This window comes from Saccopteryx bilineata, chromosome 2, assembly GCF_036850765.1.
Source record: "Saccopteryx bilineata isolate mSacBil1 chromosome 2, mSacBil1_pri_phased_curated, whole genome shotgun sequence".
NCBI lineage: Eukaryota > Metazoa > Chordata > Mammalia > Chiroptera > Emballonuridae > Saccopteryx > Saccopteryx bilineata.
In genome coordinates this window covers 10,447,111-10,458,703 of record NC_089491.1, presented here as the reverse complement: position 1 = coordinate 10,458,703, position 11,593 = coordinate 10,447,111, and the positions used below count along the sequence as shown (strand labels likewise).

The 11,593-nt window shown below is 41.4% G+C and overlaps 1 protein-coding gene across 2 annotated transcripts in view; it reads right to left on the bottom strand.

Annotated features, from left to right (window-relative positions):
- Window positions 1–11,593, bottom strand: part of SCAI (suppressor of cancer cell invasion) — a 138,087-nt gene that overhangs the window by 16,302 nt on the left and 110,192 nt on the right. For both annotated transcript variants that reach the window (XM_066256242.1, XM_066256243.1), the window contains exon 15: window positions 726–798. In XM_066256242.1, the coding sequence (XP_066112339.1) occupies window positions 726–798 (73 nt within the window). The remainder of the gene's footprint in view (window positions 1–725; window positions 799–11,593) is intronic.

Here is an 11,593-nt window from a genome sequence, read left to right as displayed (position 1 = left end):
TATAAATAAAACAGAAATAATGTAAGTTATTTATTCTTCTCTGCGGACCGGTACCAAATGGCCCACGGACCGGTACTGGTCCGGAGACCGGGGGTTGGGGACCACTGGGTTAGAGCATTGTCCCAATATGTCAAGATTGCAGGTTCAATCCCTGGTCAGGGCACATAAAGGAATCAACCACTAAATGTATAAATAAGTGGAGCAACAAACTGGTGTTTCTCCTTTCCTTTCTCTCTTCCTCAAATCAATAATATAAATTAAGACAAACAAAGAAAAGAAAGGAACGCTATAACTAGCACTCCCTCTTCAAAAAAAAAAAGGAAAAAAAAGAAATTTTACAACCTTTAAAGATGCCTAAAATATGTAGCCAACAACAACAATATAGGAAATCATGCTAGATGGATGAGGACAAGCTCACCAAAACAAAGAGCTGCAAAACAAATTTTAAAATGCACAAATCAAGAGTTCCCCAAGAGCAAGGGACCAAAACCACCCTTCTCTCAGGAATGCTTTACCATTTCTTTGGGAATTATTTCAAGGCCTAATGGTAGCACATTAAAGAAGTCTGGTGGTTCTGGGCTGACTTCACATTAACACTCGCCATATTAAACACCATAAACTCACATGCGATCATTATATATGGGAAAACAAAGATTAGAATTATTTGAAATTTAGACAGTGTTTATTTAAAACCTATTGATAGAAGAGGTAATAAGAGGACATACCTTGTAAAGCTTTTGGATACGCTGTGGGAGAAAGCAAGCAGACTAGTGGCTGTCCAAATAAGTTTGTGAAATTCTGTAATATATAAGAATTTAAAACGTTCATTAAAGGTTTGACCAAAGATAAGTAATTTTCCAAAGCACATCATTAGTGTTTATATTGGGCTCTTTGACTCATAAGCAGCTGCAGAAACATCAGTAACAGCCGAACAGACTGCTATTCATGTATAACTACCATGCATATAATAGGCTTTCTTAAAATAGTGACATTTACTATGGGAACTATTGGTTTTTAAAATAAAGGCATAGATAAGGTTGCAGTGTTATAGGGAGCAGTCATCTGTCTACCAAGAGGCTAGCTACTGACTAGGCAATAGACTCTGGCGAAGGTGTATTCAACAGGGTGAATTTTCTAAGACCTAAGGTCTGGCTTTCAGCCTCACAGGCTCTAAAACCCAGCTTACTGGTCTGTGAAGAACAGATCCATCTCTTACTGAGAGTCATTAACTGCTCACATAGAATGATCTATAAAACCAGAATGCCAATGTATTCATTTACAGCAAGAATTAAACTGACACTCAAAGAATACTCTGTATGATTTAAGATAATTCTTTCCATGAATGCAGATCTATATGGGAAACAGAATTATAAACTGTCTTGTAAAACAAGATGGATAAAACTAAAAGTAAACTTAATCAGAAGTGAAAATAAAATTAACTAAAATACACTCCTGAATCATAAAAATAAACACTAAAACAAATGGAAAGACATACTATATTCTTAGAGAGGAATCAATTCTAAAGATGTCATTACACTAATTTACTGAAATTTAAATCAACCTCAAAGTACTAGACACAGTTTTAGTTCCATGCAACTAAAAAAAATAATTCTAAAGTTCGTAAGGAATAAGTAGATTAGCCAGGAAAACTCTGAAAAAAAAGAGCAGAGAGGGAACAAGACTCATCAGATATTAAAACATACTTTAAAGTCTCAGTAATTAAAAATATGTGGCCCTGGCATAAGAATAGACAGAAGACCAATGGAAGACAATGCAGAGTCCAGAATTAGACCCCAAAACAGGACTGAATATATATGATAAAGACAACAATTCAAATTGCTAAGAAAAACTGGATAGTCATGTAGAAAAGAAGTTGGCTCTATATTTCACACAACACACTAGGATAAAATATGTCAATGATTTAAATGTAAAAACTTAAAACAATAAAAATGTTGAAAGAGCCTGACCAGGCAGTGGCACAGTGGATAGAGCATCGAACTGGAACATGGAGGACCTAGGTTCAAAACCCCAAGGTCATGGCTTGAGCATGGGCTCACCAGTTTGAGCATGGGGTCGCTGGCTTGAGTGTGAGATCATAGACATGACCCCATGAACGCTGGCTAGAGCCCAAAAGTCGCTGGCTTGAGCAAGGGGTCACTGAGTCTGCTGTAGTCCCTCTCACCCCCCAGTCAAGGCACAGGTAAGAACGCAATCACTGAACAAGCAATCAACGAACAATTAAGATGCCGCAACGCAGAATTGATGCTTCTCGTCTCTCCCTTCCTCTCTGTCCCTCTCTCTGACTCTAAGAGAAGAGGAGATAGTGAGGCAGATTCCCACACATGCCCAAACCAGGATCCACCTGACAACCCGTCTTAGGCCAATGCTTGAATCAACTGAGCTATTTTTAGCACCTGAGGCTGATGCTTGGACCTACAGAACTATCCTCAGTGCCAGCAGCCGATGCTCGAACCAATCCAGCCACTGGCTGCAGGAGGGGAAGAGGGAGAGAAGAAGAGGAAGAGAAGGGAAAGAGGGAGAGAGGGAAAAGCAGATGGTTGCTTGCTTCTCCTGCGTGCCCTGACCAGGAATTGAACCTGGGATGTCAATATGCAGGGCTGATACTCTATCCACTGAGCCACTGGCCAGGGCCCCTATTATTATTATGATTAATAAACCCAGTCACAAAAATAAAAGGCTTGTACATAGTAAAATAATGAATAAACTAAATCAAAAGCCAAATATTCTTTTGGGAAATGTATTTGCTACTCATATTACAAAGGATTAATCCTTAATATAGAAAAAACTTCTCCAAATCCATAAGAAAAAGTCTGCTAATCCAATGAAAAATAGGTAAAAGACAAGAGAATTTATAGAAAAGGGAATTGGCTCAAATGTATGAAAGATGCTCGACCTTACTGATAAAAGAAATAAAATCAAAGCTACACTATATTACCATATTTTAATCTGTTAGTTTAGGAAAATTTCTATGTTTAAAAATATATACTATCGGCAAAAATATGGGAAAAAACACTCATATGAGGATGGTCAGAAGTACAAATTAGTAAAGACCTTTTAGAAGACAATTTGGCAGTTATCTATTAAATCCAAATGCATATTCCATTAACACAGCAATTCCACAACTAGGAACTTACCCATCAATATACTCTCAAACCTGCAAAATAACGTAAGTCCCAAGTTATTCCTTGCAACATTGCTAATAACAATAAAGGACTGCAGAAAACCAAATGACCAGCCAGAAGGGACTGGCAGAATAAATTATGGCACTGTATGATGCAATACCAGGCAGCTACAAGAAAGAACGAAGGAGTTCTTTATGAATGGATATGGATAGATCTCCAATATTACTTAGCAGTGGAAAATGCAAGATATAGAGAAGTTGTGTATGGCATGTTACTACCATTTGTATAACGAAGAAAACTAAAGACTATGTATTTGTTTTGGCTTATATATGCATTTTAAAATTTTTTATAGAAAGATAAACAAGAAATAAACAACAGTGATTACCAGGTAGAGATAGTGTAACTGAGTGAATTGGGCCTGGAAGGGAAAAAGAGATTTCATAATATGTCTTTTTGATTTTGCAACTCTGTAAATATAATAGCAATATAAAAAATTTAAATGAATTTAAATAAATCACACATTTCTTATAATCAAAACAAAGGGAGTAAGTTGAATGATAGAATGATATAAGGCGCATCCTTCAGATAAGACAGCCTGAGGCATCCCTCCACACTGCAGAGATGGCCTTCGGGACCCTTGGCCATGACCTCTCACTCTTGGATAGTGCTAAAATGAACACTGCTGTTATCTATGTCTCAAAGTTTTCTTTTTGTTTGCTTCCCTTGCTGATCAGCTTCTGTCCTGTTTTTTTTTTTAAACACCATGTAAAAGAGTTAGCATAACAAGCCTGACTGCTATCCTTTGAAAGGTGTGCTTACAAGGTTGCCCTTGGCTGGCTCTGGGAACTTAGATTTGGGTGAGTTCCCACTATTAGAGAACTGATAAAGAGTGGCTCACTTTGCCTAGACTGTGCAAACAAGATGGTTTATGTTAAACACCTCCTTTCCTTCTGGTAGAATGGCATTTTGGCATGTGCCAGCCACAGGGTACCTACATAATCAGTCCCCCATAAATATCCCAAGCACTGAGTCCCTCGTGAGCTTCCCTGGTAGATAACTTTAGCCGTGTTGTCTCAACCTTTTGTTGGCAGACTTAGGTATATCCTGTGTGACTTCACTGGGAGAAAACACTTGGAAATCTGAGGATACTTTTCTCTGGACTTCATCCTGTGTGCCTTTTTCCTCTGCTGAGTTTGCTCTGTATCCCTTCACTGCAATAGTTGTGAGTACGACTATACGCTTAGACCTGTGAGTCTCCTCATGAATCACTGAACCTCACTGGGTGAGGGTGATCTTGGGGACCTTTGATTCCCTTCTTTCAGATTATATTTAAATTTTAGGTCTGGAAAATAGTCATTTTAAGGATGTTTCACATTTGTTTTAATCTATGCAGTATTTAATTTTATAGTTTAACTCTCATCTTTTTTTTTTCTTCTTTTCCAAGTGAGAGTAGGGAAGGTAGAGAGAAAGATTCCTACATAAGCCCAGACTGGGACCCACTTGGCAACCCTGTCTGAGGCCAATGCTCTGCCCATTTCGGGCCATGCTCGCAACCGAGCTATTTTTAGCATCTGAGGCAGAGACTCCACGGATCCATCCTCAGCACCTGGGGCCAATGCACTTGAACTAATTGAGCCATGGCTGGAGGAGGAGAGAGAGAGTGAGACAAGCATCAACTCCCTGTCCCACTTATACTGCTCACAAAAACTAGGGGATGTTTCAAAATGATAAAATATCCCCTAATTTTTGTGAGCAGTGTAGTTACTCCATTAGGTTGTGCATTCATTGTTTGCTTCTCATATGTGCCCTAACTGGGGATTAAACCCATGACCTTGGCAGGTTAGGATGATGCTCTATCCACTAAATGATCCAGCCAGGGCCTTAATTAAGAACATTTTTAGTGTTTTTCACACTAAGGACAAAGTTGGCTATGTAATACAGGAGCTCTTTGTCATAGGCTGGGTTTCTTTTTTCTTTCCAGTAAGAATGGGTAATGACTTTTATTCGATTTTACAAATGACTACTGAGATAAGCACCTGATTTTTCTTATTAATCCTATTGACATAGTATATAATATTGATTTATTTTCATATATATCTAACCTTCATGTATAATTCAGATCAACTACTGGCATATTATTCTATTAACAGGTCAATTTACTAGTATTTAATTAAACTTCTTCTAATCCATAATGATAAACTAATTTAGATGTAGTTTTCTTTTGTGTGTGCTATTTTCATCTCAAGTAGTGTCACCATAATAATTCCTATCATTACCGAGTGCTAACTACTCTTTTTTTTTTTTTTTTTTTTTTTTTTACAGAGAGAGAGATAGTCAGAGAGAGGGATAGACAGGGACAGACAGACAGGAATGGAGAGATGAGAAGCATCAATCATTAGTTTTTCGTTGCGCATTGCAACACCTTAGTTGTTCATTGATTGCTTTTTCATATGTGCCTTGACCGCAGGCCTTCAGCAGACCGAGTAACCCCTTGCTTGAGCCAGCGACCTTGGGCTCAAGCTGGCAACCTCGGGGTCTCAAACCTGGGTCTTCCACATCCCAGTCCAATGCTCTATCCACTGTACGACTGCCTGGCCAGGCCTAACTACTCTTCAAGGACTATCTCAGGCTGCTTAAATCCTAACCTGTAATCTTAATCCTGTAAGATCAGTATTGTCAACCTATTTTACAGAGAAAGAAAAAGAGGTTCAGAAAAGACCAAGGACACGTTCAAGGTCATACATGTGTCTTGTGGCCTAATTACTATAGAATGAATTGGGTAGTATGCCCTAGAATTGTGTATTTCATTTTTAAAGTTAAAAGTATGGAAGGCCCTGGCTGGTTGGCTCAGTGGTAGAGCGTCGGCCTGGAGTGCAGGAGTCCTGGGTTTGATTCCCGGCCAGGGCACACAGGAGAAGCGCCCATCTGCTTCTCCGCCCCTCCCCTTCTCCTTCCTCTCTGTCTCTCTCTTCCCTTCCTGCAGCCGAAGCTCCACTGGAGCAAAGTTGGCCCGGGCGCTGAGGATGGCTCTGTGGCCTCTGCCTCAGGCGCTAGAATGGCTCTGGTCGCAACAGAGCAACACCCCAGGTGGGCAGAGCATCGCCCCCTGGTGGGCATGCTAGGTGGATCTCGGTTGGGCGCTTGCAGGAGTCTGACTGCATCCCTGTTTCCAGCTTCAGAAAAATTAAAAAAAAAAAAAGTATGTAATGGTAAACCCAAAAGGGCTACAGCCTTCCTTGTGGAGAAAAGAAGATAACTATTATCGCTCTCCTCTATTTCATACCCTGTGATTAGGCTTTTCAGATTTCCTTCTTATGGCCATTAGATGTTTTTCTCTCAGGAAATTATCTATTTAACCAAGATTTTAAAACATCTTATAACCTTAAAACAGTACATAGGGTCCCTTTTTTAAGATCTCTTTTGTTCAATAAATACTCACTGAACCTGTGGATTAGACACTGTTCTAGATGCTGGAGATATAGCAGTAAACAAAAGATTTTTTAAAAATTCTCTTGACCTGTGGTGGTGCAGTGGATAAAGTGATGTTGCTGAGGTTGCCGGTTTGAAAACCTGGGCTTGCCTAGTCAAGGCACATATAAGAAGCAACTACTAAGAGTTGATGCTTCCTGCTCCTCCCTCTGCCCCTTTCTCCCTCTCTCTAAACTCAATAAATAAAATCTTTAAAAAAAAAGTGCTGTGGAGGCATATGATTTATGGCACTTAGGGAAGACCCTATGAAGAGGCTTCAGTTGGTCAAACACCTAAAGTACACTGTGGGAATCTCTGAAGAGGATTCAAGGCATGGGACACAAAGAGACCAAGCAGAAGACAGCTAGGTATGTCTGAGGAGCAGAGGCAGATTTAACAGCAGGCTCACCGGGCACGCGCCCTGGGCCCTGACTTCTGAAGGGCCCTGCAAAACCTCAACTTTACCCTTTTTTCTAATGACACCAAGTTTGGTTTCATATGTGCAATTTTTAACATTAATAGTACATAATATTTTTTACTTATTTAAAAACATGGTTAACATGTATTTTTATTTTCCCTGTCTCTCTCTTTTTTATTTATTTATTTATTCATTTTTAGAGAGGAGAGAGAGAGGGAGAGAGAGAGACAGAGAGGGAGAGAGAGGAGAGGAAGACAGAGAGAGAAGGGAGGAGGAGCTGGAAGCATCAACTCCCCTATGTGCCTTGACCAGGCAAGCCCAGGGTTTCGAACCGGTGACCTCAGCATTTCCAGGTCGACGCTTTATCCACTGCGCCACCACAGGTCAGGCTCTCTCTTTTTTTTGAGCCCAATATTTTCTTCTGTGCCCGGGGCCTCAACCAACCTTAATCCGCCCCTTCAGTGTGACTGAGTGACAAGAAGATGGGCGACAGAGATGCACTTGAAAGGAGTGAGGTGTGTGAGGGCAGGTAACACACACCTTTACTCTGAGTGAGAGGAGGGCTAGGAGGTTTTGGGTAGAGAAGTGACATGATCTCATGTACATGCCCACACTGGAGGGAAGCAGGGGAGAGGGAAGGAGACTGGGTAGTAAGCTACTGCAATAATTCAGGGGAGAGGCGACGGAGGCATGGAGCATGGTGACAGCCATGGCGGTGGTAGATTTTGGACAGACTGGCTGGAGAAGAGGATTTCCTGAAATGAATGTGGGGTGGGAGGGGAGGAGGAGTTGGGTGAAGCCAACAGAGGAGACTAAGACAATCAGCTGGCTCCAGAGCTCTTTCTCCTGAGGTCTCGAGCAACTCGAATTTAGGTTTTAAAGGCCTTGCCCAAAGAAGAGAACAGAAGTCAGAGCTGAGGTTTTGCCTAAAATGGGAGTCTAATAGAAAATTGTCTCTGTTAGCTTAGAATCCCAAAGGGCTACAGCCCCAGGGTAAGGATCAACCAAAACAAACTTCACACCTTCTTTCCCTGACAGCTATTCCTCAGGGGACCGCAAGAAAATTTGGTGTTGAGCAGAGACAAACAAGACAAAAACAAGAGTCTCTGAAGCCCTGGCCGGTTGGCTCAGCAGTAGAGCGTCGGCCTAGCGTGCGGAGGTTCGATTCCTGGCCAGGGCACACAGGAGAAGCGCCCATTTGCTTCTCCACCCCTCCGCCGCGCTTTCTTCTCTGTCTCTCTCCTCCCCTCCCGCAGCCAAGGCTCCATTGGAGCGAGGATGGCCCGGGCGCTAGGGATGGCTCTGTGGCCTCTGCCTCAGGCGCTAGAGTGGCTCTGGTCACAACATGGCGATGCCCAGGATGGGCAGAGCATCGCCCCCTGGTGGGCAGAGCATCGCCCCATGGTGGGCGTGCCGGGTGGATCCCGGTCGGGCGCATGCGGGAGTCTGTCTGACTGTCTCTCCCTGTTTCCAGCTTCAGAAAAATGAAAAAAAAACAAACAAACAAGAGTCTCTGAGAGTTTTAACTATAAATCAACCCTGAGCATATTTGTGGCCCAGATTCATATCACTCAGTAGCGCCCAAAACCGGGTCCCTGCACAGGAGTGCCTCGGGGATCTATCCAGCAAAGCAACACAGCCCTCTCTGCATAAAAGTGCTCCATTCTTGGGCTCAGTGAATTCCCGCAAATAATTTGAAGGATGAGAAGAAACAAGTCAAAGACAAGCAAGCATACAAGGATACAGAACTAGCTAAGGGTGCCTTTAAGCAGCAAAAGCAGATTTCAAGTATAAGAATTATGAGACAGACAAGAAACAATAAGATAAATATGCTTATTAAGTTTAAACTAATATAGAACAAGCTTGAAAATATAAAGTAGGACACTATAAAAAGAGTAATGGGTTATTTTAAAAAGAACCAAATGAAACTTCTAGAGATGAAAATTACCACAACCAATTTATAAAACTTAATAAATGGGTTTAATAGCAAGTTAGTCACAGCTGAGGAAAGAATCTGTAAACTGAAAGATAGCTCAGAAGTTATCCAAATCTCAGTCAGAGAAAAAAAGGATGGAAAATAAAGAAGTCAAGAGGTGTGGAAGATGGTGAGAAAGATGGTAAGAAAGCTATGTGCATCAATAATCAAAGTTCCAGAAGGAGACGAGAGAGAAGGAGAGAAGCGAGGGCATAGCCTGTATCTGAGGAGACAATCAGTGGCTGAGGATTTCCTAGCAACAATGGAAAACTACAATCTACCACTTCAAGAAATCTGCCAAGTCCCAATAGGTTACCCATCACAGTGTAACTGCAGAATGGCGAACACTGGCGAAGGAGCAGGGATGACACGGAAGAGGGAGGCTGACCCACAGAAGCGCTCTTACATAATCTTGCTTTGAGGGCAAATGCCTTGACAGACTGCGGCCACCTGCAGTCATCAGTCACACAGGACAAGTCTGTTTAGATAAAGATGACGGTTCTGACAAACGAAGTCACGTTCACTGGCAGGGATCCAGCCTTGTCATCATTATTTAAACACTCAAAAGATTTTCTTCTTTCAAAGAAAAGAAAGCAGAATTAAAGAAGTGTTCAAAACGACTGAGGGATTTTCCCTCTCACACTGGTCCCGCACTACTACAAATAAGGCCGCTTCCACTGGCCTATTCCGCAATGGAAACCTGAGAGCCACACTGTATGCAGCCATTCTTGTTACACAGGTCAGACATGTCAATCACTCTCTTCTGCAAAGAGCCTCAGACTAGCACACCGGCTCCTCTTTGCCTAAGTGTGGAAGACCACGAGAATCAGTTAGGCAAATTACTTAACCTCCACAGGTTTCCTCACCTATAAGGATAATATACAGTGCCTATCTTCACTTAATCATTCAATATATATTTATTAAGACTCTTTTAAGTGTGAGGCACTGGGGACATAAAGATACATGTGCATACAAGTACAAACACACACAGGGAGACTTAGGGAAAACATAGCTGCTTAATGCTGACAGACAGACCTTCATATTGCAGGCAGAATAGTGAAGTCTGCTCTGGGGAATATGACCAGACCATGAACACAGACCTACAGGTACATCAGAGACTACCCAGCTAACTGGTCCAGCTAGACTATCACACTGAGCAGCTCAGTCTGACAAGCCCTATCCACAATGTCAGAGATTTTGACATTATTCTAATTTCTCCTCTTAAACCTGCTGAGCAGATAGGCAAGGGAAAGTCTCTTATATAACATACAAAGGTAAAAACAAACAGAAATACATCATGGAAGAAACAGATAGCAGGGAGAACTTTTAAAATGATCACTGAAAAAATAAATAAATAAATAAAATGATCACTGATACTCTCAAAGGTAAGAGATCATATTTCAACCAGGATAAAAACCAAGATAATTATTCATGTATATGCATATGTTTTATACACACCTATAGTTTACATCTATATTTTTTATAAAAGAAACATCTAAAGAACAAATAAAAAATCTTAATATGGTCAGAAGATAAAGGCAATGGCACTTCCTAAAGAGCAAAGAGACCAGAAGATGGCAAATAAAGGGCAAGAAAATCAGAGGATTAGACCAGAATGTCTAATATGTGAATGACAAAAGCTGCCAAAAGACAGAACAGAAAAAATGGAGGGGAAGGAATCAGTGGAAGCTCTCCCTGCCTTCTCTTTCTTTTCTCTCTTTCTCTATCTTTCTCCTCTCTAAAATGAATAAATAAAATATGTAAAAAAATAAAATAAGAAAATGAGAGAGTAAATGGCCAAGAGTCAGACAAAGGATTGAGGAAACAGAGATCCAACACAGAAGAGAGATGAATTTTCAAGATAGCCTGACCAGGTGGTGGCGCAGTGGATAGAGCGTCAAACTGGGGACACAGAGAACCCAGGTTCGAAACCACAAGGTCACTGGCTCGAGTGCGGGATTGCTGGCTTGAGCATGGGATAATAGACATGACCACATAGTTCCTGGCCTGAACCCAAGGCTGCTGTCTTGAAGCCCAACGTTGCTGGCTTGAAGCTCAAGGTCGCTGGCTCAAGCAAGGGGTCACTCGCTTTGCTGTAGCCCCCTGGTCAAGGCACATATGAGAAAGCAATCAAGGAACAACTAAGAAGCTGCAAAAAAAGAATGGATGCTTCTCATCTCTCCCTTCCTGTCTGTCTGTCCCTATCTGTCCCTCTGTCTGTTGGTCTGTCTCTGTCACACACACACACACACACACACACACACACACACACACACACGCATAAAATAAATTTCTCAGGATAACAAAGAAAGGCCTCTGGGGTAGGAGCTGTGCAGTACGTGAAGGTGGAGAGGGCTCCAGTTCAGAGGCTCTGGGAGATAAATCATCATGAACATAAAATTAAGACTAATGCATCTGACCCATCTGAAAAATATTTGGACAATTGGTAAGAAAATTGGGGTTGAATTAGTTATCAGTTCAGAAAAAAAAAAAGGAGTAGAGATAGATAATTATTTGCTCCAGGGAAAGTAGAAAGTTGCATACGAAAAAAAAAGTTTACTATATGGCTTAGTTGTTGAAAGCACTTTA